General features: G+C 39.9%; 1 protein-coding gene across 2 annotated transcripts in view; it reads right to left on the bottom strand.

The window, feature by feature from the left end:
- The window catches only part of mtmr4 (myotubularin related protein 4), a 58,064-nt gene extending 42,370 nt beyond the window's left edge, over positions 1 to 15,694 (bottom strand). For both annotated transcript variants that reach the window (XM_062989115.1, XM_062989116.1), the window contains exons 1-2: positions 15,608 to 15,694; positions 7,176 to 7,274 (exon numbers count right to left, since the gene is read on the bottom strand). In XM_062989115.1, the coding sequence (XP_062845185.1) occupies positions 7,176 to 7,178 (3 nt within the window). In that variant the 5' untranslated portion in view covers positions 7,179 to 7,274; positions 15,608 to 15,694. The remainder of the gene's footprint in view (positions 1 to 7,175; positions 7,275 to 15,607) is intronic.
- Between the last annotated feature and the right edge of the window lie 9,154 nt (positions 15,695 to 24,848).

Below are 24,848 nucleotides of genomic sequence, written 5' to 3'. Positions count from 1 at the left end.
ATGTGGATGTGTGTGTATTTTTAAAGAGGATTCTGATATTTTGCCTAATATGAAGGTGACCCTGCTGACTTTGATATATAAACCAATACTGTAGAAATTGGCTTCAAGAAATGTCAATGAGTTGCTATAAAATTTTAATTTTGCATCCCTATTAGGAGTGAATATTCAAACGCAGGACCTTCTTGCTGTCAGGCAACAGCGCTACCCACCGAAGAAAAAACATGAAGTTACTTTATCAATCAACCTGCACCACAGTATTAGTTGTTTTTACCATGACTGAAAGGTAAATAGTGAAACATGTTCACTGTAGCCTATTACAGCATTTCCTATGCTTTTCTTATAAGTTACATTATAATAGTTGTTATACAGTATTATAGTTGTTTTTTGTGCCTGACACAATAATATATTATCATAACAGCATAGACACAGATACTGGCACTCAAGAGCAGTCTTACTATTACCAGTAAAACTAATACCATGACACCAATTGACAGGCAGGCCCTTTGCTCATTTCCCACGTGCAGCCGTGGGAAATAATCTAATTACACGATCAAGGGAGCCTCAATTTAGTTGTTATTAGAGAGCAATATACCAACTGTAATCCCAACACAAACCTGTGCTGGATTTCTGTTGTATATACTTATCACCCCAACCGCTTTGATGAGTTCAGCTGAGTGCCACTGGTAGTGTGTGAAGTCGTAGATACATTTCCATTGAGAAATCATTATTGCTTAAACAAAACACAATGCCTGATGATCCTTTTAATTCACACCAGAAAGCATCTTTCCTTAAGTAAATGCAATTCTCAAACCACAAAATGAGTGGCTTCCTCAAATAATCCTAACTTGTAAATAAAAAAAATTCAGCTATTTACCCCCTAGCGATTGGCATGAATACTTAAACTTAAGCAAGCTCATTTACAATAACTCGTGAATCCAGCATCCACATGGTTTATTCATTCTGTATTTTATTCAGTGCTATGACTCAAGACTTGTGAAGGGACTCAGAAGACAAGGAGCAGAAATAATAAGCTGGATTGACATGACGACGTGAATCGCATTATCATAAGATAGTCTGCTACAAGCACCATGAGACAGAGTGCATTGGAGAAAACTGATCCATCTGTGCAGCCAACCATTGCAAAGCGCTGACGGTATAAGTGATATGACGTGAATACTTCAAATGATATTGTGATATGATTACATGTGTTAGGGTTAAATTACTTGGCCAAGAAGTTTTCCAACCAGTAAAAGGCTTAGTTTTATTTGTGAGGAAAAACCATTTCATTACACATGGACATAACATTAATATAAAATTGCTCTTTTATAAGAATTTGGAGTGTGTCTGTGGGAATTTTTGTGTCACAAATAAGGATCTTCTCCAAGCTTGATTGGAAGCAATAATTGATTTTATATTATTACGCAAAATTATCTTACTCCACCAATAAGGGCACAAGCCAAAAGCGGCATGTTTAGGTAAATCCCAAGAGGTGAGCCACTAACAGTGTACACAGCTAATGCTTGAATTGAATATGCTACAAATGTCATTTCTGTTTCAACCCTCCACTCATCCCTTCTTCCATTTTTAAAGGGATGAATTTAGGAAGGAAAGCTGGAGCTGCAGACTAGGCATTTCACTCCCAGGGAAGAACAATGTGATTAAAAAGTGCAACTTTAAATTAATAAAACTACACATTTAATACGACTAAATGATCATTTATCTTAAATGATGATAAAGACCAGCAAAAGGAATCGATTGATGGACTGTTGGCTGGGTTAAATGACAAAAAAATAAAACAAATGAAAACGCAAAGGAAAAAAATTCAAATAGATTAAAATAAATAAATTCAAAAACTCAAACAGTAGCAACAACTGCAACAAAGTAATTAAAGTTGAAATAGGACCACAAATGTGCAAAGCAATCAAGAAATGTATTTAAAAGTAGGCTACAAAATGCCTACTTTAAAAAAAAAAATGCAAAGAGTGAAGCAAGGCCACAGGCCAACAAGAGGCAACGTCAAGAACAACCAACAACAAGAGGAAAAACAAGAAAGCAGACAAAAAAGATAAAAATAGTAAGAATAAAACAAAAAGGTTTGTGTGTGATGTTCTGAATGCTGCATATTATTTATGTAGCTTTCGGTTAGTGTGTGAGCTGCTGCATCCTGTTCAAATCCCATTCTGAAAATCTATGATAAACAAACTGATTAATCAAGAACTGGGACAGGACTCTCTCTCTCAGAACGTTCTGCTCTGAAAGACAGAGAGAGAAAGTCCTGCTGATACGCCAACCTCACGTGTCAGTGTCCTCTTTAGCGGAGACTGAAGAACAGACACTGCCCTTTGCCTACATTAGTACATCACTTCCAGAATGTATCACTCGTTCACATCTTAAATCGTCACTTCTACCCACACGCAGCACTTACGAAGCAGTTGAGCATGGAGCAAGAGACGCGGTTGGTCCGGCTCATGGCGAGAGGGGGCAGGGCTCGGTCGCCCTGGAGACACACACCGGCAGAGGCAGCGAAATCGGCAAAATCATCCTTCCTTCTCCTTCTCTGACGCCTTCCTCCTCTCTCTCTCATATACACACAGTGTCCGTCGCAGATACGCCTCGGTCCCCTGTATGCCTGTATCTACGAATACATCAGGGTCAGAAGATCCAGCTAGATGCTACTAAAGAACTGGTAAGAAGAACATGCGCATGAACCCATTCATACACACTTCAAGCCCAGTTGATTTTACTGCCTGGTAGGAACGTAATACAGCAAGATGGAAAGAAGAAAGCAGCGGCAGGTGGACGTGAACAGAGAGACGGAAAGCGGAAGAAACCGGGTAGTGCCTGATGCTAAGCTCCGCCCCTAAGAATCGCATCCCTTTTACTCACGCGTCCCTCCCTCTTTCATCCCCCCCGCCCCCCTGGGTTCACCCTTCACCGAGATTTCATCTGCGCCGGTCTGCCACCTCAGCATCAGAGCCGAGCGGCTTTGGGAACACTGCAGCAAACTCGCACTGTGCTGTTCGTCTATCTGTGTATAAATAGGTGATGCACGTTTTCATCCAACAATGTCTACTGATTACCCTTCATCACAATGGAGCGCACACACACACTGCAACAGACAGTCTCCTTGCTGCACGTCTGGGTAGCAGAGGGAGGAGGAGGGATGCATCAGCATACAGTCACGATGGTCGAGAGAGGTAAAGTAATAACAGGAGAGCGAGCCACATAGAGAGGTATCACAAGAGAGAGAGAGAGCATGCAGAGTGCACCAATGACACAGCAATCTTCAGCAGCGAACCCCCCCCCCCCCCCCCCCCCCCCACACCTCAACGAATCATTTTAAACCACTCTCTACAATCCTCTCCATGTCTCTCACTCCACTGGATGCTGCAGCTAGCTCACAAGCTTTCTTTCCACGGCAACAGCGCATCATTAGCCACAGTCCTCTCAAAGGACAATGCGTACCCGTACGACTTTCTCAGACCCTCTGTAATCCCCATTTAGACACGTGTCCGCTCGTGCTGATCGTGACCTGGTGTGGAGTACATCATCGTGATCCTCTGCAATGTCTGGTCCTATTACGTACAGAAAGTTCCACTACGTATGCGTCACACTTTATGCAAACATCACTAACGTTTGCTTCAGAATTATTGGTACTATTGGTACAAATTGAATTTTAAAAAGGTCAAAATAAAATCTGCTGCTGGTTGGTAAAAAGAAGAGCTAAAATGTCTTGGTATGCTGAAGCACTACGATTTCTCATCACTGGAGCTAAGGGACCTTTACACTGCTTAACATTTTAATGAGTTGTAAAATACCCAACATGAGAGCATCACAGAATTATCTAGCAATATGATTTCAGTCCATCACTTTCTATCCAATCATACAAATGCAACACTTTGAACTCTATCATAAAAGTCCTGAATGTATGGTGGTGGGATGTTAAAGCCTTCATCAAAAAAAATCTTCAGTGTTTTTTTACTTTGATGCTTTATTAGTTTTGTTCTCATTAATATGGAGGCCATGAAACAAGTTTAACTTTACTCTGATGTATTTTGTGCAGAATGCTTTTTCTCTTTTTGGCAGCTCCCATATTTACGGGTCACCACAGCGGATCATTCTGGTACACGTACCTCATTTGGCTCATGACACAACCCTCTTTTTCTAATCTGGGCTTGGACCTGGCTGGTACTGAGAGAGCACTGACAAGTGCCATCAGCCTGATCTCCCAAACATGGCTATTCATGTCTGTGTAGACGCCTGACCAGCCAAGAGAGATCCAGGGTTCAAATCTCTTTGGTAGTAAACTATATTTTACTACCAACCTATACTGTATTTTAACAGTGCGCCACCCAAGCACCCATTTCGATCAGAATATACCGGGGATATATCATCCTTGAGATGGGAACATTAAAAGGACCAGGTGCACCCTATGATGAATATACTTCTTTCTGTTAAATTCTCTTATTATTTGTTAGCTGTAATACAACCAAGCAAAACAAACAGTTAGATCTATTGAGTTCTACCTGATTGCTGCCCATAACATTTTGGATCCCCACTGTATTTACAATGCAGGATGATCAATGTAATACAGATTTTATTACCCCCCCCCCCAACCCAACCCTTAATTGTTTGAACTATATGGTAATGTAATGTACCACAAATGTGCCACAAATGTACATGAAAACCCTTTAGTGAGCGAGCATTTGACATGAGACCTCGGGATTGAAATCATTTTAACAATAACTACAAAACCTGTTAAAGGTTTTTAAAAACTGCTGTCACTAAGTTAAGGGAATAGCAGGCAATCATTAACAGCTCCTTACACCATGTTATAGGTCTGTGTGCACTGGTTCTTGATCCAAATAATTTCTGAATAGCAGCTTCATAGGCTCATTACATACAGCTGTTGTTAATACTGGGTCATACTCATTCAAATTTCAAGTGCTCATTTAAATTCTGTGGCTGCACATTTAGATCATTTACTAACTACAGTATTCTCAATATGTACCAAATATACCCAGTAAATGGCCGGTGGTAGCTCAGCGGTTAGGGTAATGAACTAGTAATCAAAATGTCATTGGTTCATGTTGTCATTGTTGGCGCCTTAGGTGAGGCCATTACCACCTAATTGCTTGAACTACTGTATATGGTCATATTTGTAAGTCACTTTGAACAAATGTACATGTAAAATCCTTTGGTGAGCATTCGACATGAGACAACTGTTCTTCGTGACACACTATTTTACGTTGAACATTAATTACCAAACGTGTTAAACAGACGTTTTTAAAACTGCTGCCACCAAGTTAAGAGAACAGCAGGCTACCATTAGCAGCAAACTCAGCCGCTGGTTACTCATGCACATATGATCGGGAGTGAAAAACATGACCTTTGGGCTAGAGGGTAAACCTATTTCAGTTGGGTCGTCTCTAGGTTACATCATTCCTTGGTGCAAAACAAATCCTGCTCATTGAAGTAAGAATGCTGATGTCAATGACCGGCGTGTTTGAAGCTCAGTCTGAAGCTCTGTATGAGTTCAGGTGAAGTGAAAAACTTGCTGTGTCAGAGATTATGTAATAGAGACGATGACATGGCAGACTTGTCTGTTATATTCTACTTAAAGCATTAACACTTATTTACATCATCTTGCTGCACATCTGCAAAATGTAAACACACACACATGCACCCACACCAACAACGTACAATGTATTACTTTGCTTAATCCTTCAGGATTTTAAGACTGGACAAACATTCGGTTATAAAAGACAAGTGGTTATGGCTATTTTATGCCAAATTCAAGCATACAGCCTTAGGCAGCTGTCACACAAGCATTTTGTGCATCCATCAAGAATCGTCAGTGCTTTATTAGTCTTAGTACATTCACCCACTTTCTTAACCGCTTATCAATTAGGGTTGGGGGGAGGGTGTTGGAGCCTATCACAGCTTTTTAATGGGCGCAAGGCACACAGTAACACCCTGGACGGAGCGCCAGTCCATCGCAGACAGAGACACACGCACACACACATTCATCTATAGGGCAATTTAATGTCTCCAATTAACTGCAACGACTGCACGTTTTTGGACTGTGGGAGGAAACCGGAGCTCCCGGAGGTAACTCACACGGACACGGGGTGAACATGCAAACTCCGCACAAGAATACTTCTCAAGAATAGGGAGGCCAAGGAAGGAGCTTGACTTTATCCTGATGTATTCTGTGCAGACTATTATTTTCTCTTGTTGGCTGGTCCTGTATCTACGGGTCAGCACAGCAAATCATTCTGGTACACGTACCTCATTTGGCACAGTTTCACCAGGAGGCTGGGTGCATGTTGCTGCCTACCATGGCGTTAATACATTTCACATGATACTTGGCAATACAAATCTGCTTTTTGCTGGCTGTTCTGCTGAGTGGCAAGCTTGAAATCAATGCAAAGTGTCGGCAATACTGATTGACCGTATCGACAGTCTATTCACATGCAGTTTGTATAAAAATGTTTTTATTGTATAACAAGCTGTCACAAAGCTGTAACAATGGTCGTCATTTGTAGACATAAAAAGAAAGGAATTGAGTTAATGAAACTTCACTGTATTAATCAGTGGGTGTGTTAAATCGTAACTTCATTCATAGGATTAATAGTCCATTCTGGGCACGTTGTTGTGCTACCGAACAGGAATGTGCCCTCACCAAGGCCCCAGAGTGTCATTCTTTGTGTCAACTCGCCCGGAACAGTCGAGCTGAGTGCCGTCAGGGCAGTCACACTTTGAGTAATGCGGGAGTGAGGGACCTAATAACAGGTATATTAGCCATTTTGCTGGAGGGGTGGACAGTATGTATACACTGCCATGTCCAAAGCTGGTGTTTTCAAGGAGGCTTGTTTAGCAAAATGTAACCAATTCTACTAGACTTTCATAATGCATGTACTTACATAAACCACATGGTTCAGGTGTCACAGTGGTCAAGTACACTAGCTCACCACTACAGAGTGAATCCTAATCCTAATTACCATTCCATATTGCCTGTTAAATACACTTTAAAATGTGGTTAGTCCGTTTTTCTTTTACATTAGAGTTAGAACAAACACTTTCACTTTCAGACCTTTGTTGTGTGTGTGCATGTACACATCTGCTCACTTATCTGAACACACATCAATCAACACACACAAATCAAGTCCTACCATGTTTTCTGCAGGTGCTGTGTTAAGTGGGGCTCCGCTCTGGTTCCTCCAGTGCTCCTTTTTCCTTCTTCTGTCTTCTGGACTCCACTACAGCTTCTGCTGAAACAGCAAAGAGAAATCAGCATGAGACAAAATACTTGCGTGAAGCACACACAACTCAAGGCTGTTATGTGCTAAGTATCACACGTTAAGCTGAGTTTGCTTCTACAGAGCACATAAAAACAACAGGATTATGACTGAAGAGTGAAAAACATTTAAGAATCATGTGATTCATAGTTTCATGTTTTATTTTTAATTCCAGATTCCCAGTTGTGATGAGCCAATCCTGATAACCCCATTTCCAGCTAAAACACATATCTGTAATTCTTTAATGTAGTGCAAAGTTTAAAAAAACTAATGAGAAATGGTCCATAGCATTCCACTAAGTTGCCTGCTGGGCTATGTTAACATAAGGAGTTGAACCACTGAGTAGAATAAAAGATATAAGTCTGAGTCCCAATGCATGGCAGACCTGTTTTTTTGGCAGTTCATAGATTACATTCGTCCATAATATCGGTATTTTTTCACTTTTTCTTCCGATTTTTAGTATAGCCAATTAATACTCAGCTGCCCCCGGTGGCGTCCAAGGAGGGTATATTTGCCTGTCCCACTCCCCCTCCGATGCGTGTGCAGTCTTTCAACCGCTTTTTATTCACCCATGCTTTGATGGGTGGTTCCCATAGGAGGCCAGATATCGCACACAGAGAGCCACACACCGATCTCCACGCTCCTCCACTTCTGCACAGGCGCCTCGGACTACTATTCAGGGTCCTTACACAGCGTTTTGAAGACCGCACCCAGTTATTAGTCCAGTCTTTTCCCACCAAGCAAACAGATGGCCAATTTTTGTCTGCTGCAGGCACTGCCAAGGGCACAAATTACCATAGACACGCTTTAAAGTCTTTAAAAAGCCTTCTCAGAGGATTGGATGTTTTTAAAGCTGAAGAGATCACACAGAGGTCACTCTGTTTTAATTTGTTTTGTTTTTAAAATGGGATGTCCAACAAGCTCATGGTCAGGTGTCCAAATACTTTTGCCATATAGTATTGGTATAAATGTCAAATTAACTTCTCTGCCTGATCTATAAACAACACACGTTAATGTGTGCCAGTGGGCGCATGGGCCTTTCCTAGGATCAGACAGACACATGGAAACACCCGCAGCTCTGCACCGCTGGGTCCACATTAATCTTCAAAAACACAGTCACTAATAACTCTTGTATAACGAGCACAATTTACAGGAAAGAGAAACTGAAAACTCCACAGGAGAACAGGTCTCAGGGGGCACCAGCAAACCTTACAAGTAACATGTTTTACTAGAATGCTGCCTCCGGTTCTGCGCTTTTCATTTCAATAAAGCAGACCTTGATTTGACAAAAGGAACCGGTCTGAAAGAAGTGTACATCCACAGTGCAGACAAGAGTGAAACCAAAACTCTGCACAGAAACCTGGGGACTTCCCCATAGTCGCTATTTGTTTCTACAAATACACACATGATGCCTAAAACAAGCATCTCAAATTAGAAGGGGATCCTCGAATAAAAATAAGTCAACAGCAAGTAAGGTCGGGTTTATTTTCAACATTTGCTTCCTTCTGATTAAGGTCATTATGCTCATGTAAAACACAGCAATTTAGAAAAAAAGAGATATAATCTCATCGCAGATCTGTTTTATCACAGCTGGGTGGTTCGTCTATTTGCACATCCTTCCTGTACCCATTTACTTGCAGATATTACATGAGATCCTTGAGTCAGCAAAGCTTTAAAACTGAATTATGCCAAACACAAGATCTTTAAGCAAATACATAAATTAATAAGTTAGTAAAGTCTAATGTAACCAAACCAACTGGCACTGTAAACATGGCAAGTTTAATCTAATACTGCAGCACACAATGTCCATTCCAAAACCATATAGACTATAATGTCAGGTAGACCAGCTATTAAACCATAAATGCAGCTAATCATGACTAGCTCACAATGAGCTAATATATATGTATATACGTATGTATATTACATGCAGTCTTTCGAATCTAGTCATATCCAATTCCCCAATTGCATTTAGCTTTCTCTACTGCTGCTGACCTCCACTCCTGACCAAGAGAGCCATGACTGGATACTTGTCAGAGGGAGCGAGTGTTAGTGTCCGATCGTTTCTTTTTCGCCTGCACAAGGTGGGTTCATATGGAGATCCGTATCGCGCACAGAGAGTCAAGCACAGGTCATAATTCCAATAGTTACCCTCAGATGAGCCAATCATTGTCCGTATGGACGCCTGGCCTGCCGATAGCACAGCTAAGATTCGAATTTGCAAGTTCAAGATGCCAGCTCTGTTGTGCTAGTGTATTTTAAACAGAATGATTTTAGATATTTCAGTATTCATGTCTTGGCAAACATCAGATTGATAATAAATAAAACGCCAGTTACTCTGCATTATATTTTAATCCTGATTGAAAGATCTTCGTGTACCATTTTGTAGCTTAAATTTGTTACTAATGCCTGTGGTATCAAGTGTATGTGGTACGTACTATATAGTATTTTATGATCATTTAAATGAAAACCCCAGCACATGGCTTGGTGAGTAACACTGTCGCCTCACAGCAAGGTGGTCCTGGGTTCGATCCCCAGGTGGTTCGGTCCAGGTCCTTTCTGTGTGGAGTTTGCATGTTCTCCACGTGGATTTCCTCCTGGAGCTTCGGTTTCCTCCCACAATCCAAAGACATGCAAGTCAGGTGAACTGGAGATGCAAAAATGTCCATGACTGTGTTTGATATTAAAAACTTGTGAACTGATGAATCTTGTATCATGGATGTAACCAAAGTGTGTAAAACATGACGTTTAAATCCTAATAAATAAATACATTTATACAACTTTAAAGGCCACGACACGAGCAAAACACAGATGATGTCATTGCACATAGTGTATTCATTTCATAATAAGATTTACCATTTAAAAACACATCCTTAACCCAAATACAAACCCAAAACAGAAAGTATGTTCTTTAAAGATCTGCTATAACGTGCTTACAAAAGCAACAAGGGTTAAACAAATATCAACAAATCATAAGCACTTATATGAACTGGTAAACAGATTCCACAGTCTGTAAACACAGCAGGAAAATTAAAAACCTGTTAGCCGAGTTAGCATAGTTCACATGTACAAAAAATATCTAAATAATTTAACACAAATATCAATTGTTACCGCTGAAAATTATCCTTTTTTTGTTAACTACATTAACAAAGTATTAATTAGTACACTAAAAAAAGTATAAATATAAAAAGCAGCGCGACCTGATTCATTACATCCACAAATCTCATCACGTGGTCACTCACCGCGCGCGCTGTGTGTATACACACACACCAGACACGTGCTGCCTCACCAGAGAGCCACATGCTGTGGAAAGCCAAGAACTCCACACACCGGGCAAAACAAGTTTTTAGTGCGTTTTTGTTTTAGTTATTTAGCATACTGCCATTGTATCAAGCCACGTAAAATCTAAAAACAATGTGTTGTAAATGTGAACAAAAAGCACAACCTTGTAAGTATAATTAAAAAAAATAGTTTGAAAGAAAAAACAAAAAGAAACTGAAAGTGGGAAAGTATTAAGACAACAATAATCGTCATTTGAATCCTAGTTTGATTGCACGATCCATTAACGTCTATTTATAATGCGACAAAAGGTCTACTTCTTAATTACTATTGATTATTCATTTAATGTATAACATTCACATTTTTAATGTTTTAATTTTCACCTCAGCTTCTCCCACAAAATAGAAACAGGTGATTACAGAAAAGTACCATCTGAAATATTAACATAAGTTTTCTATTTTTACCTTAACTATTTTGGGCAAATACACTAAATAAGAAGCCAGTCCAGAGAAGCCACTAGCACATGATTTATATTTCATTAAAACAAAGAATGCAAAAGGAAAATATGACAAAAAAAAAAAATAATTAATTACTTAGACATGGCTCACTTTGTACTTGTAATAAACACTGACCAGTGATTATCTTATATCCAGGTGTAAACAGAGCCTTATATATGCATTTTATCCTAGTATGACTTAACCACATGTATTTAAACTAGTAGTCAAATGAGTCTTTGGTTGGCCAGAAATCTGGAATGGAGTATATTATGCAAATTCAGTAAATAACACTTGACCGCAAACTTTGTGTTTTTCTTGTTTAAAAGACAATAATGGTAGCCACATGAAACTTTATGCATAATGCAACTTGCTTAAATTTTATTTGAAACGCCTCTATCTGAATATAATCTTCAAAAAGCACTACATTGTTGTGTTAATCAATGTAATGACTGGCATGTATTAAAGGTTTAAACCATTTAGCTGATAAATATTTAAATGTTTGCTTAATAACAAATGAATATGTTTTTATAAAATGCCTCAACCAATAAGAGTTGATATTTGAATTAAAAGCAAAACTAAGGCTGTCGTTATTACACATCAACACCATATAGCAATGAAAGTTTCGGTTTTGTTTTCTCTCTTTCGGCTGCTCCCGTATTTTTAGTCACCATAGTGAAACATTCTGATGCCCTTCTGATGCCCTTCCTAACACAGCCCTACGTAATTTATCAGGACTTGGGACCAGCAGTTAGAGCGCACTGACAAGTACACCTCCCAATGGTTAAGTTGTTCAGACCCCCCCCCCCCCATCATGTTTATGTAAATACCTTAATTCACCCCCTAAACATGCATGCACTTTTCCATGGCACACGTGTACGACAACCTTGTGTAATGGCATTTTTGCACCAATGCATTGATATTGACTACCAGCTCACAACTTTCCTAAGGTAATTATTCTTAACAAACTAATGTGAAAACTTTTAAAATACATGTCCAAACATTTAGATGTGAGGTCTAATTTACCCTCAAAAACTGTTGTAGCTGTAGGTTTTCATAGCATCCAGGCAGGAGCCATATATTATATATATATACACACACACACACATATGCTGTGTATTTAGATACTTGCACCTGATTGGTAGAAAAGAAAAAAAACATTGACCCTGTTGGCCTTGGGAGTGGACTGCGTGGTGTACGTGCTGATCTCCAGCAGCATTTAGCTGGAAGGCACAGCTATCTGTCTCCAGAAGACCCTCAAAGAAACAATGGGGGCTTTGCCAACCACCCTCCAAGTCACCACCATGTAAAGACTCAATTCACATCGAGCACACGACAAGAAAGAGGAAAAGCAACACAGTCTTTCATTCATTAGTGCAGTAAATGAACTCAGATGATAATCCAGTTCACTTTGGGTGAAAGAAGTAGTAGGAGGTGTGAACATCACAGAATGCAACACAATGCTAAAGGAAGGAAGTGGTACTTAACTCAAATTCCCCTCTAAATTCCTCAAACTGAAAGTTTCCAGATCATATGACTTACTATACAACACAATACCTTGTCTGTATTACAAACAGTGTTACTCTTTATCAAAGCGCACTACATAGAAATTAGAATACGAAAAGATTAGCTTAAGGTCACAAGGCAAGCAAAGAAAATCGTCATATATAAAACACAAAATGATATATGATGGAATCGGTACGCATGAAACAGGTGGAATATATATTAAGTTTCTTATTAAAATTATGAATATAATATAATATTTATTAATTAGACAATTACCGTTATCTTTCCCTCGAACAAATAAAATGACGTTGCATATCTTGACAACAGGTCTGTTGTAGAAAAGTGGACGCTTCCAGTTCGCTTATAACGTTGGTTTAGCAACTGAAAAAGTATTTTCGTCCCGTAATACATACAGTGTATCACAAAAGTGAGTACACCCCTCACATTTCTGCAGATATTTAAGTATATCTTTTCATGGGACAACACTGACAAAATGACACTTTGACACAATGAAAAGTAGTCTGTGTGCAGCTTATATAACAGTGTAAATTTATTCTTCCCTCAAAATAACTCAATATACAGCCATTAATGTCTAAACCACTGACAACAAAAGTGAGTACACCCCTTAGTGAAAGTTCCTGAAGTGTCAATATTTTGTGTGGCCACCATTATTTCCCAGAACTGCCTTAACTCTCCTGGGCATGGAGTTTACCAGAGCTTCACAGGTTGCCACTGGAATGCTTTTCCACTCCTCCATGACGACATCACGGAGCTGGCGGATATTCGAGACTTTGCGCTCCTCCACCTTCCGTTTGAGGATGCCCCAAATATGTTCTATTGGGTTTAGGTCTGGAGACATGCTTGACCAGTCCATCACCTTTACCCTCAGCCTCTTCAATAAAGCAGTGGTCGTCTTAGAGTTGTGTTTGGGGTCATTATCATGCTGGAACACTGCCCTGCGACCCAGTTTCCGGAGGGAGGGGATCATGCTCTGCTTCAGTATTTCACAGTACATATTGGAGTTCATGTGTCCCTCAATGAAATGTAACTCCCCAACACCTGCTGCACTCATGCAGCCCCAGACCATGGCATTCCCACCACCATGCTTGACTGTAGGCATGACACACTTATCTTTGTACTCCTCACCTGATTGCCGCCACACATGCTTGAGACCATCTGAACCAAACAAATTAATCTTGGTCTCATCAGACCATAGGACATGGTTCCAGTAATCCATGTCCTTTGTTGACATGTCTTCAGTAAACTGTTTGCGGGCTTTCTTGTGTAGAGACTTCAGAAGAGGCTTCCTTCTGGGGTGACAGCCATGCAGACCAATTTGATGTAGTGTGCGGCGTATGGTCTGAGCACTGACAGGCTGACCCCCCACCTTTTCAATCTCTGCAGCAATGCTGACAGCACTCCTGCGCCTATCTTTCAAAGACAGCAGTTGGATGTGACGCTGAGCACGTGCACTCAGCTTCTTTGGACGACCAACGCGAGGTCTGTTCTGAGTGGACCCTGCTCTTTTAAAACGCTGGATGATCTTGGCCACTGTGCTGCAGCTCAGTTTCAGGGTGTTGGCAATCTTCTTGTAGCCTTGGCCATCTTCATGTAGCGCAACAATTCGTCTTTTAAGCTCCTCAGAGAGTTCTTTGCCATGAGGTGCCATGTTGGAACTTTCAGTGACCAGTATGAGAGAGTGTGAGAGCTGTACTACTAAATTGAACACACCTGCTCCCTATGCACACCTGAGACCTAGTAACACTAACAAATCACATGACATTTTGGAGGGAAAATGACAAGCAGTGCTCAATTTGGACATTTAGGGGTGTAGTCTCTTAGGGGTGTACTCACTTTTGTTGCCGGTGGTTTAGACATTAATGGCTGTATATTGAGTTATTTTGAGGGAAGAATAAATTTACACTGTTATATAAGCTGCACACAGACTACTTTTCATTGTGTCAAAGTGTCATTTTGTCAGTGTTGTCCCATGAAAAGATATACTTAAATATCTGCAGAAATGTTAGGGGTGTACTCACTTTTGTGATACACTGTACCTGGAATCCACTGTTTTAATTAGTGCTCTGAACGCTTATTTCTTGACTGTCTATAGAGGAATCGTGTCCTTGCATATGTGGATTGTTACTGCGTTCAAAATTTGAAACAGTTGTGGCTCGACAAACCATGCAGTATATAGTGTTTTAGTCTGTTCTAAACTGCCGACACTCCTCATTTCTTTGGCAGGTTTTTTCTATGCATATTTGGTCTTCCTCTCTTCATCCTCCATCTGTTTTTTCCCCCCACCACATCGAGGCAGCCTCTCTCACTTGTTAACACGGTCATGCTTGGTTAACAACTTGGCTAACTTGTTAGCTGTATCTAATCTGCACAGCGCTCCATAGCACTTTTAGCAGCAAACAGTTCAAAAGCAGCAAACATATGATCTGCTGCCTGTAGCTTGCAGCTGTTGTATTAACTGTGCTATGGTATGGAGGCATTTGAGAAATCCGTACGGTATGAGGAATCAAAGATGGTATACCGAATGTACCGTCATACCGCCCAGCTTTAATATATATACCAAGTATACTAAGGATCAAAACGTAAGGTATAAATAGTCTATGCCATTTTTTATTCTTTTTAAACAAAAAAACATACTACATTTATTCATTTTTGGAAATTTACAATGTTACCTTCTGCATTACTGATTCTTTAAAAGCCTTACCACACATAACATTATAAATTAAACCCTAGTTTGATTACGTCATCCTTTAACATTATAATTAAAATATGTTTTTTCTATAATGTGGAGATCCAATCTGTAATACGTAGCAGAAGCAGTAGGCGTCATTTGGTTGGCATCTGCGATAAAACTTGGCTTGAACGCACACCAACACACACCCCTTACGACACACCCCCCTTCAACAGCAAACTTGCTCAATGGCTGGAAATCCAGTTCACTTTCTCACTAACATGTTACTAACGTTGTTATCAAACACTCACACTCCTCTTTATTTACATTTGATTTCTTACCTGGTTGATGATGATGAATCGGAGAAAGGGTTCGGTTCTGAGGAAAGGATTTTTTTTTTAAGAAAAGTTGGACTGAACTCTGAACACTTGCTCTCGGCGGAGCAGTAGCGCTGCCTTTCCGAAGTACTAGTGAGCTCACTCCTCCTACTCTGTACACTCCTACCATCGGTGACACACATTTACTCTCACATTTATTTACTCTCTTCCCTAGCTTGTCCTGTTTATTTCTCTTTCCAGCTTTTACTCCTCCTCACTGACTGTATGCTTAAATCTGTTCCTGTAAGAGGCACAAACAGATTTAAGAGGTTTTTTAAAGGTTCACTAAATAATCTTACTTTAACTGCAATAGTAAGAACACTAACTAACCAATGAAAAAAGATGAACAATCTGTGTTTAAAGTAAACACGGCTTGCTGATTTTTCTTTACCAATATCAGCAGATCACTGATTTCTGGATGGTCACATGAACACCTGTCAAGAAGGAAATAGCGCTGAAAAAAAAAACCCCACCCACACCTTACTCGACTGGGTAGAATCCAAGCTAGAGCAAAGTGTATCACACACAGATCTTGGTTCTGGTATTCTCGATACACACTGCATTGTAGGACTAAAAAAGTGGATCCACAATCAAATTGTAGCAAGGCATATAAGTATAATTTTGAAATGAAGAAAAGCTCAGCACAACCTTGAACTGTCCTAGAGTTGGCCATCTGGCCTAATTGGGCATCCAGGCAAGAAGAACCTTGCCCAGGGAGAAAAGAAAGAACCCAACAGTCACTCGCTCTAAAAGATCTTTAAAAGTCCAGTGCTGAGATAGGAGAACCTGTTAGATGGAAAATAATTTCTGCAGCACTTCAGTAATCAAGTCTGTATGGCAGAGCATGTATATGGAAACATCTGTGGAATACTTTGAGACAGCAGTTCACAGATGCTTGTATAAAATCTAGATACGCAACGTTTGTAGAGACGTATCCAACAAGACTTGCCAAGGCTCCTATCAAGTATTTTGCATTTTCAGCATTTAGCAGATGCTTTTATCCATAGTTACTTACAGTACAGTGACAGTATTTTGTTTGTTTGTTTATTTGGATTTTAACATCATGTTTTGCTCATTTTGGTTACATTCATGACAGAATCGGTAGTCACTCATTTACACAAGGTTCTTCAGTTCACAAGTTTAATGTCAAACACAGTCATGGACAATTTAGTATATCCAATTCACCTCACTTGCATGTCTGTGGGAGGAAACCGGAGCTCCTGGAGAACATGCAAACTCCACACAGAAAGGATCCGGACCGCCCCGCCTGGGGATCGAACCCAGGACCTTCTTGCTGTGAGACAACAGTGCTACCCACCGTGCTGTCCTGACAGTATTTTGTCTAAGCAAGTAAGGGTTAAGGGCCCAACAGTGACAACCTGGCAGTGGCTGGGCTTGAACCATTGATCTTTGGATTACTAGTCTAGTACCATAACCGATAGGTTACAACTGCCCTTGACCCTTCATTCAAAGTCCTGAATAAAGGGTCTGAATATTTTTGTGAATAAGAGATCTCACTATTTGATTTGGAAGTATGGATTGATCAGTATAAGTAGCATTTACATCCATTTAAAATCAAACCCCAAAAACAAGGTCAAGGGGTCTAAATGCTCCTGGATCAGCTGTATATACATCTTTATTCATGCCTTTAAATACAGTCAAACCCCTATTTTCGTATGATTCGGTTTTCGTCGAGTTTCATCAGGTTTTTTCTACCTCGAGTTTCGAACGCTGACTCGGTTTTCGTTGAACCGTACCGATCGCGTTCGGCCATTTCCCACGTGACTCAGTACGGGCCAACGTGAACAAAGACTCGCGTGGCCATATCGGGGTATCCCTCTGCCTTCCTCGCCACCTTCCATACACCAACAGGACTCCTCAATAAAGGTAAATGTGATGTTAAATGTTCATTTATCCATTTCATTACTTATTTTCTGTATTTAAAACTACATTTATTCTCTATAAAATGTATTTTTTGTTAATATTTTTGCCTTTCAGGAACGCATTAATTGTATTTACTTTATTCCTTATGGGAATTATTGTTTCGTTTTTCGTATGTTTCGACTTTCGAACGGATTATCGATGAAAACCCAGGTACCACAGTAGTTTTGTTTAAGTTTCCACACGATGTCTGCCATTCTGCACTTGTAGTGGTGGAATACTTGTTTTCCAACACAAGGTCACACATTCATTAATGGTGCATGCAGCCAAACCAAATAACATAAAAACACACCCAGCCTTACTTAGTTCAAGTGCACAATACAAGGTCCACTAGTCATGCAAGTTACATATCACACAAGTTACATTAGCATAAAATGAAACAGCAAGCATGATCATAAAGCTGTACTTTATACACACATGCACACTTTGTGAATTGCCTTTCTGTAACGAAAAGCAAACAGGGCGACCAGGTCAATTTCACTTCCCTACGTAAGAAAAGTTTCAGCTCTGATTTCTTTAAATGCACCACTGATGTGAGGGCGGTTTAATGCTTCACGGGTTAAATCGACCATTGGTTACTGTTTACAAACACCCATAATCACTTGTGCATAGCAGCGGTCAGATCTCAAAGTTCAAAGCACAATAAAAATGCCAAGTGTAGCCATTTTTTAACAGTCTGGCTGCATTCGCTGATAGAATTCAGGCTTATCTGGAATATAAACTGTTATAACCAGTTACATTTGAAGCATTTACAGAGGAAGTGAGTACATGTGACTGGATGCTGCATGCACACAGAGCCGGTTCTTGGCCTTGGTGATAAAAGCAGCAGCAGAGACGGCATTGTTCCATTGATTAATTTTAAACAGACATGCAGTAAATGTGATATTGAATATAACTGGATGGTAGATTTTCCATTTGATACATCTTTATATCACTGTATACTAGGGCTGTAACGAGGCCTTTTGATTACTATTCCAGTACCTTAACCAACTAGGCTACAACTGCCCCTTATACAAACAGCACCTGGCCATTATTGTACTGTAGAAGTCTGTATTGTCAAACATATAAAACATTCTCACCTTTCTCACGTTGTGTTGTTAAGTTATTTACTACATGTAATCAGGTTTACCCATTTGTACTTACTTTAATTGGCCATTCTATAAGCTGAACTAACCATATAGATCCACTTGAGTGTACAATTACTGACTGTAGTCTTTTACACTGTACTTTGTCAACTTCGCCTACCCCATCCTAGAAACAGACCGTCAATGCAATCTCACAGATCAGATGATATTTAAGTAGTGGATCATTCTCAGCATTGCAATTACAAACATTATAATGGCTTTGTAATGCCGTTGTATTGGCACTAATGCATAAGGTGCAGCATTGTTGTTGAGATTTTGGAACACCAAAAGATAAAGCCAACAACATCCTGACTGAATTGGTTTGAGGGTCTGTCTGAGCATGTGTGTGTGTGGTGAGGGGGTCGCACAGAGCTTAGCGTGGCTCTCTGTACATGATACTGCTCTGTGTTGGGAACCCAACGCTGGCAGGTGATAAGAAGCGGCAGCAGATTGGACTGAAACGCTGACGCTGACACAGTGATGGACTGGTGACCTGGCTGGGGTGTTTCCTACCTTTCGCCCAGTGAATTAGACCTACACTGACCCTAAATAGGATAGTCAGTGATGGCATAGTTACCTTTAAAAAGTAACTTAGTTACTTTATTGATTACTTGATTTTAAAAGTAACTAAGTTAGATTACAAGTTACTTTATTAGTTACATTCAGCAGCTGCCGTAATGCAACTGGAGCTGCGTAGGCGATTGAAGCGGAATAAGAAACAAGAAAGACGCGGAAAACAAATAAATAACAAAAAGACGATAAATATCCAAAATTTTGGTGAGTGGGGTTTGTAATGAGTCCGTAACTATGGTGATATTACGGCATCACGTCCCCTCGTGTAATACGTAGCGGTGTTGTGTGCATACTGCACACTTCTGTACTGAAAGTATGTACTTCTTTACCGGCCGAGTAGTGCATACTTCCTCCAATCTAGTGCATACTCTGTAAGTATGCGATTTCGGACGCAGCTCGTGACTTAATTGTCGCATAGGCCAGACTTCACTCTCCGAGTTGCAAAAATAGTAACACACAGTAACTTGGATAAGTAACTTTAATCTGATTACTGGATTGGAAATAGTAACGCGTTAGATTACTTGTTACTGAAAAATGTGGTCAGATTAGAGTAACTGACATCAGTGGATACAGTGGTGGTAAAACAATGACAAAAAAAAATGAAACACTAAGTGTTAGCTACTTATTTTGCTGAACCAGCTGTGGTCAAGCTACTTCTGTTGTTAAGCTACTTCTGTTGTTGTTCTGAATTACCGCCATGTGAAGCCATGCTGACATGAAACTGAGTGATGTGTTGAATATTTTAAAAGCTGGTCAATGGTTAGACATCTAATGTCGGTCAGCTTTTCGAAAGCTATTAATGAAGACACATATTGAAAAACACTTAGCTCTAAATTTAGAAGCCATGTTGGATAACCCATGATCTAAGTAATGTCCAGCATGCCAGTCGAGGCTAGGGCCAACTCATCCTGAGGATAAGTGCTAAGCTTTAGTTTTAGAGACGCCCAAAAACAAGTGTTGCAAGGTGGCATTCAGATGAGGTGTTACAGTATGAATAGGATATAGAAGGATTTTCTGTTGCTTCATTTCCAAGGAAAATTGACAGGAATTTTACTACACAAACATTATCTGCCTGCTCCAACTTGTCACTTCTTGCTGCTCTTACACTGCCATGTAGGCAAGCACAGCAGTCCTCCTCTACACATCAAACTCTATTCACAAAAATTCTATTTGAGAGTCCATTCCTGTTTCATCATTTTGCCCCGTCCACTGGCCTGCATAGAGGCCAGACCTCAAACTCAATGAACACCTTTGAGATGATTGACACATCAATTGCGAGCCATGCTTTCTCATACTGAATCAGTGCCTGACTTCACAGCTGCTCTTCTGCTTAAATAAGTACTAACTTTGCACGGACACATTTCAAATATTTGTAAACATTTGCCCAGAAGACGACAGTTATAGCTGCAAATAGGGGTCAACTTAGAAACCCATTCCAAAACCACAGTTTTCTTAAACAAGCTCATGGTTGAGTGTCCATAGATTTTGACCATACAGTGTCTAAGAGCCAAACTAATGTCTATTTTACAAATGCCTTCAATGCAACCTAATACACACAACAACACACAAGTTCCCCTTCAATAACAGATTACACTGGTGAGTTTTGGGCAAAGGTCATCCATTTTTACAGGCTTGAGTGTGACCACCATATGGGGGTACACAAGCCAACATACAAAGTTTAGTTTCCATTAAATCTGCAGCACTTCTCCAGTATTTGTAATATAAGTGATTCAATTTGCAATTTACTACATCCTAAGATGGTCAAGACATCTAAATATCAGCAAAAAGACCCCCCACCCCATCAGGCCTTCCATCCCGACAGCCTATTACTTCTGTAAAGGACAAAATCAGCCTGAAGAATGGCTAGAATCTCAAGCTCAGATCGCCACAGTGGTGAGCTAACACATTATACTGCTGCGGCACCTGAGCTTTGCTTTTACTTTCATTTCATTTTAATCAAGCGCTTTATTTTAAACAGGATCACGGTAGATCTGGTTCAACTGGAAAACACTGGACCAGAGCAGAAATGAACAAAATACCAATCCGTATCAGGGCTTCCGCCATTCCAGCGTCCTGCCATAAGACACAGCCAATCATGTCTGACAACCAACCAACCGATGGCCAGTGGCGAGTTAGCTTAATAGGCCACTGTGGCGCGTAAGCACCCATCCAAGCATTGTGTCTTTATAATATTTCAAAGAGTTTTAACAAGTGTGTCTAGACTTTTTCATAACACTGCAAGTTGCTGCTTACGATAATTAACTTCAGGAACCAGTCACAGTATTGACTTTATTGCATCACAAGGGTTTACCTAATTCAGCAAGCTTTCAAAAGCTACCAACCAAAGAACATGACTGATATCATCACACCACAACCAGTAATCACACACTGCAGAAAAACAAAAAGCACAGCTTGGTAATTACTATGGGGGAGCAATACAGTGTCGGTTACTCAGAGTCCCCATGGTTCGGTGTGCTTGCTGAGTGAGTCATATGGCTATTTAAAGTGGAACTCTGACCTGTAACATGATCATTCCCTATCAATTAGATATTTAGGCCAGGGCAGTCCTGCAGCTTGGAGGGCATGACTGTGTTCCCTTATCATCTGACGCAGTTTGTTAAACACGCCACAAATAAAGTGAAACCTGTTTATGCCAATGTGTGCCCTACAGTGCAGGCTACAGGCTTCCAGGATTAGTTTATATACAAATATAATGTGGCTTCATTACATTATTTTTTGCATTGCAACAAGCCACTTGTGGTATAACTGTATTCTTTCATTTACATGACAAACTTTTATAAAACTATGTACAACCTGTAACTACTGTCTGAAAACAAATAACAGCTGTTGGATGCTCAGGTGGCACAGCGGTCTCATACCCTAGCCCACCACCATGGAGAGCTTGAAATCGAGTGCGAGTTGATCGTGTCTGAGGGAGGAAAGGTTGACAGGGTGAGGGGGACTGCAAATCCTAGCATTAAATCAGCAAACACACAACCTCCATGCAACTTTATTAGGTTGGTACCAACAACACACAACATCCACTTGAATCCACAACATATAATGTTCTGGTTGGTCACAACATAACATTGTGTGTACTTCATATAAACTTGTGGAGAATAGTTGCAGTTTTGGATTGTGTGTTGGTGCCATTATAAATAACAAATGATGTTTTGAACTTTTCCTCTATTTTTTACATTTGTATCCAGCTACAGTGGTGTTCAAAAAAATAGCAGTCTAACACCATTAACTTGATAAATCAATGTTTTTAGTAGAAATGCTATTTCTACATTGCAAAAAATTTACTTGAAAGTGTAGTAGAGTAATGAAAACAAAACAAACCCAACAATTAGGACATGCATGCCGTTCATTGAGTAATCAAAGCATTGATTGAAAGGGGGTTGTTCAAAATAATAGCAGTGAGGAGTTCAATTGGTGAAGTCATTCATTCTGCAGAAGAATGGGTGTCAATTTTGGCCCTTATTTAATTTAGGAGGGTGGCAAATGTTGCACATGTTGGTCAAAGCACATTTCCTTCTGAAATACTGGGTAAAATGGGTTGTTCCAGACATTGTTCTGATGAACAGCGTACTTTGATTAAAAAGTTGATTTTAGAGGGAAAAAACATACAGATAAGTGCAGCAATGATAGGCTGCTCAGCTAAAATGATCTCAAATGCCTTAAAGTGACAACCAAAACCTGAAAGATGCAGAAGGAAGCGTGGAACTACTGTTTGAATGGATCAAAGAATAGCCAAAATAGCAAATACTCAGTCAATGATCACCTCCAGAAAGATCAAGAAACATCTGAAGTTAGCAGTGAGTACAGAAGATGATTAAGTGAAGCCAATTTACCAGCAAAAACTCCTTGCAAAGTCCCGTTGTTAAGAAAAAGACGTGTCCTGAATGGGTTCAAATTTCCCAAAGAACACATTGACTGGTCCAAAGAGAAATGGCTCAACATTTTGTGGACTGGTGAAGGCAAAATTGTTCTTTTTGGGTCTAGTGGCCGTAGACAGTATGTCAGACGACCCTCGAGCACTGAATTCGAGCCAAAGTTCACTGTGAAGACAGTAAAGCATGGTGGTACAAAATGATGATATGGGGATGTTTTTCATACCATGGTGTTACGTCTATTTATCACATACGAGGGATCATGGATCAGTTTAAATATATCAGAATACTAGAGCAGATCATGTCGCCCTATGTCGAAGAAGAAATGCCCTTAAAATGGGTGTTTCAACACGACAATGACCCAAAACATCTTGGTTACAGACAAACAAGATTGAGGTAATAGAGTGGCCAGCCCAGTCCCCTGACTTCAATCCCATAGAGAACTTGTGGGCTGACGTCTGAAACACGTTTTTTTTTAGGCAAAAGCCAAAATTGCAGAAGAACTGTGGAATGTCGTCTAATCATCCTGGACTGGAATACCTGTTCAGAGGTGCCAGAAGTTGGTCGACTCCATGCAACACAGATCTCGGAAACAATTGTTATGCCACTAAATATTAGTTCAGTAATTTAAAGTAAAGTGAAACCTCAAACATTTTCAGTTTATAGATACATTTTTTGAGTTTTTAAAGAAAATTGCTGGCACTGCTATTTTTTTTGAACAGCCTAATATTCATTTTTCTTAACTTTCTGTAAAGGATTAACACAAACTGGCTAAATGTTGTTAATGTTTTGATTTAGAATTAAAAGTGTAGTATTTTCAGTGCATTTATGGAAATAAAAGTTATTATAATGATTTTGTGCTTTATTCACTTTTTTAAAATCACTGCTATTTTTTTGAACACTACTGTATATATCAACTGCATAGCTTGTTTGCATTTAAACATCATTGTTAAACACTCTGGATACAATACTTAACAGAACAGGTTACAGGTTACACAAGATTCATCAAGCCAATTTTGTATTTCCTATTCACCTAATGCCAAGTTCACACTACACGACTTTCTGAGTTGTCAGGTCGCTGTACAGTTCACACTACACGACTGAATCTTTTGCACTCGGGAGTCTTTCAGGTCGGTGTGTATTTCACACTACATGACTGATCGGTGATAGGGGGTTTCACACTACACGATCTATCACCAATTGGAATCACAGGCGAGCTTCTCTGGTCTCCCAAACTACGTTTTGTTTTTTGTTTTTTTACAAAAACAAACGTGAGATTTGACAAAAGGTTTAATGATACCACGTCAAAAAATGCACGTCAACAAGTAGCGAGTGTTCAAAGTTTGTATGCTGATGTGCAGCAAAAAAATCAAGAAGGAAAAATAAATGAATCTGAGTGGATTTGGCAACACGAACAGTATGGATTGTTCTATAGTAAGTTGGAGGTTAATTAAAATTTTTGCAATGCAGTGTTGTTGTTATGTTTTGTAGAGAACGATCAGGTCAGAAATACTGTAAAACGTGTGTGTGTGCTGGTGTATTCTGATATAAACTATATTACACCCCTGTCCCACCTGTTTACACTCCTCTCCTGCGTTTCCCCTCACACTGTATCCTGCATTCTCATTGGCTGTTGGACATAGCACTCACTGCCAGTCGCACAACTCAGATCAG

The sequence above is a fragment of the Trichomycterus rosablanca genome, chromosome 26 (assembly GCF_030014385.1).
Source record: "Trichomycterus rosablanca isolate fTriRos1 chromosome 26, fTriRos1.hap1, whole genome shotgun sequence".
Classification (NCBI taxonomy): Eukaryota; Metazoa; Chordata; class Actinopteri; order Siluriformes; family Trichomycteridae; genus Trichomycterus; species Trichomycterus rosablanca.
Note: the sequence above shows the minus strand (reverse complement) of the source record. Positions and strands in the feature narration are given on the sequence as shown.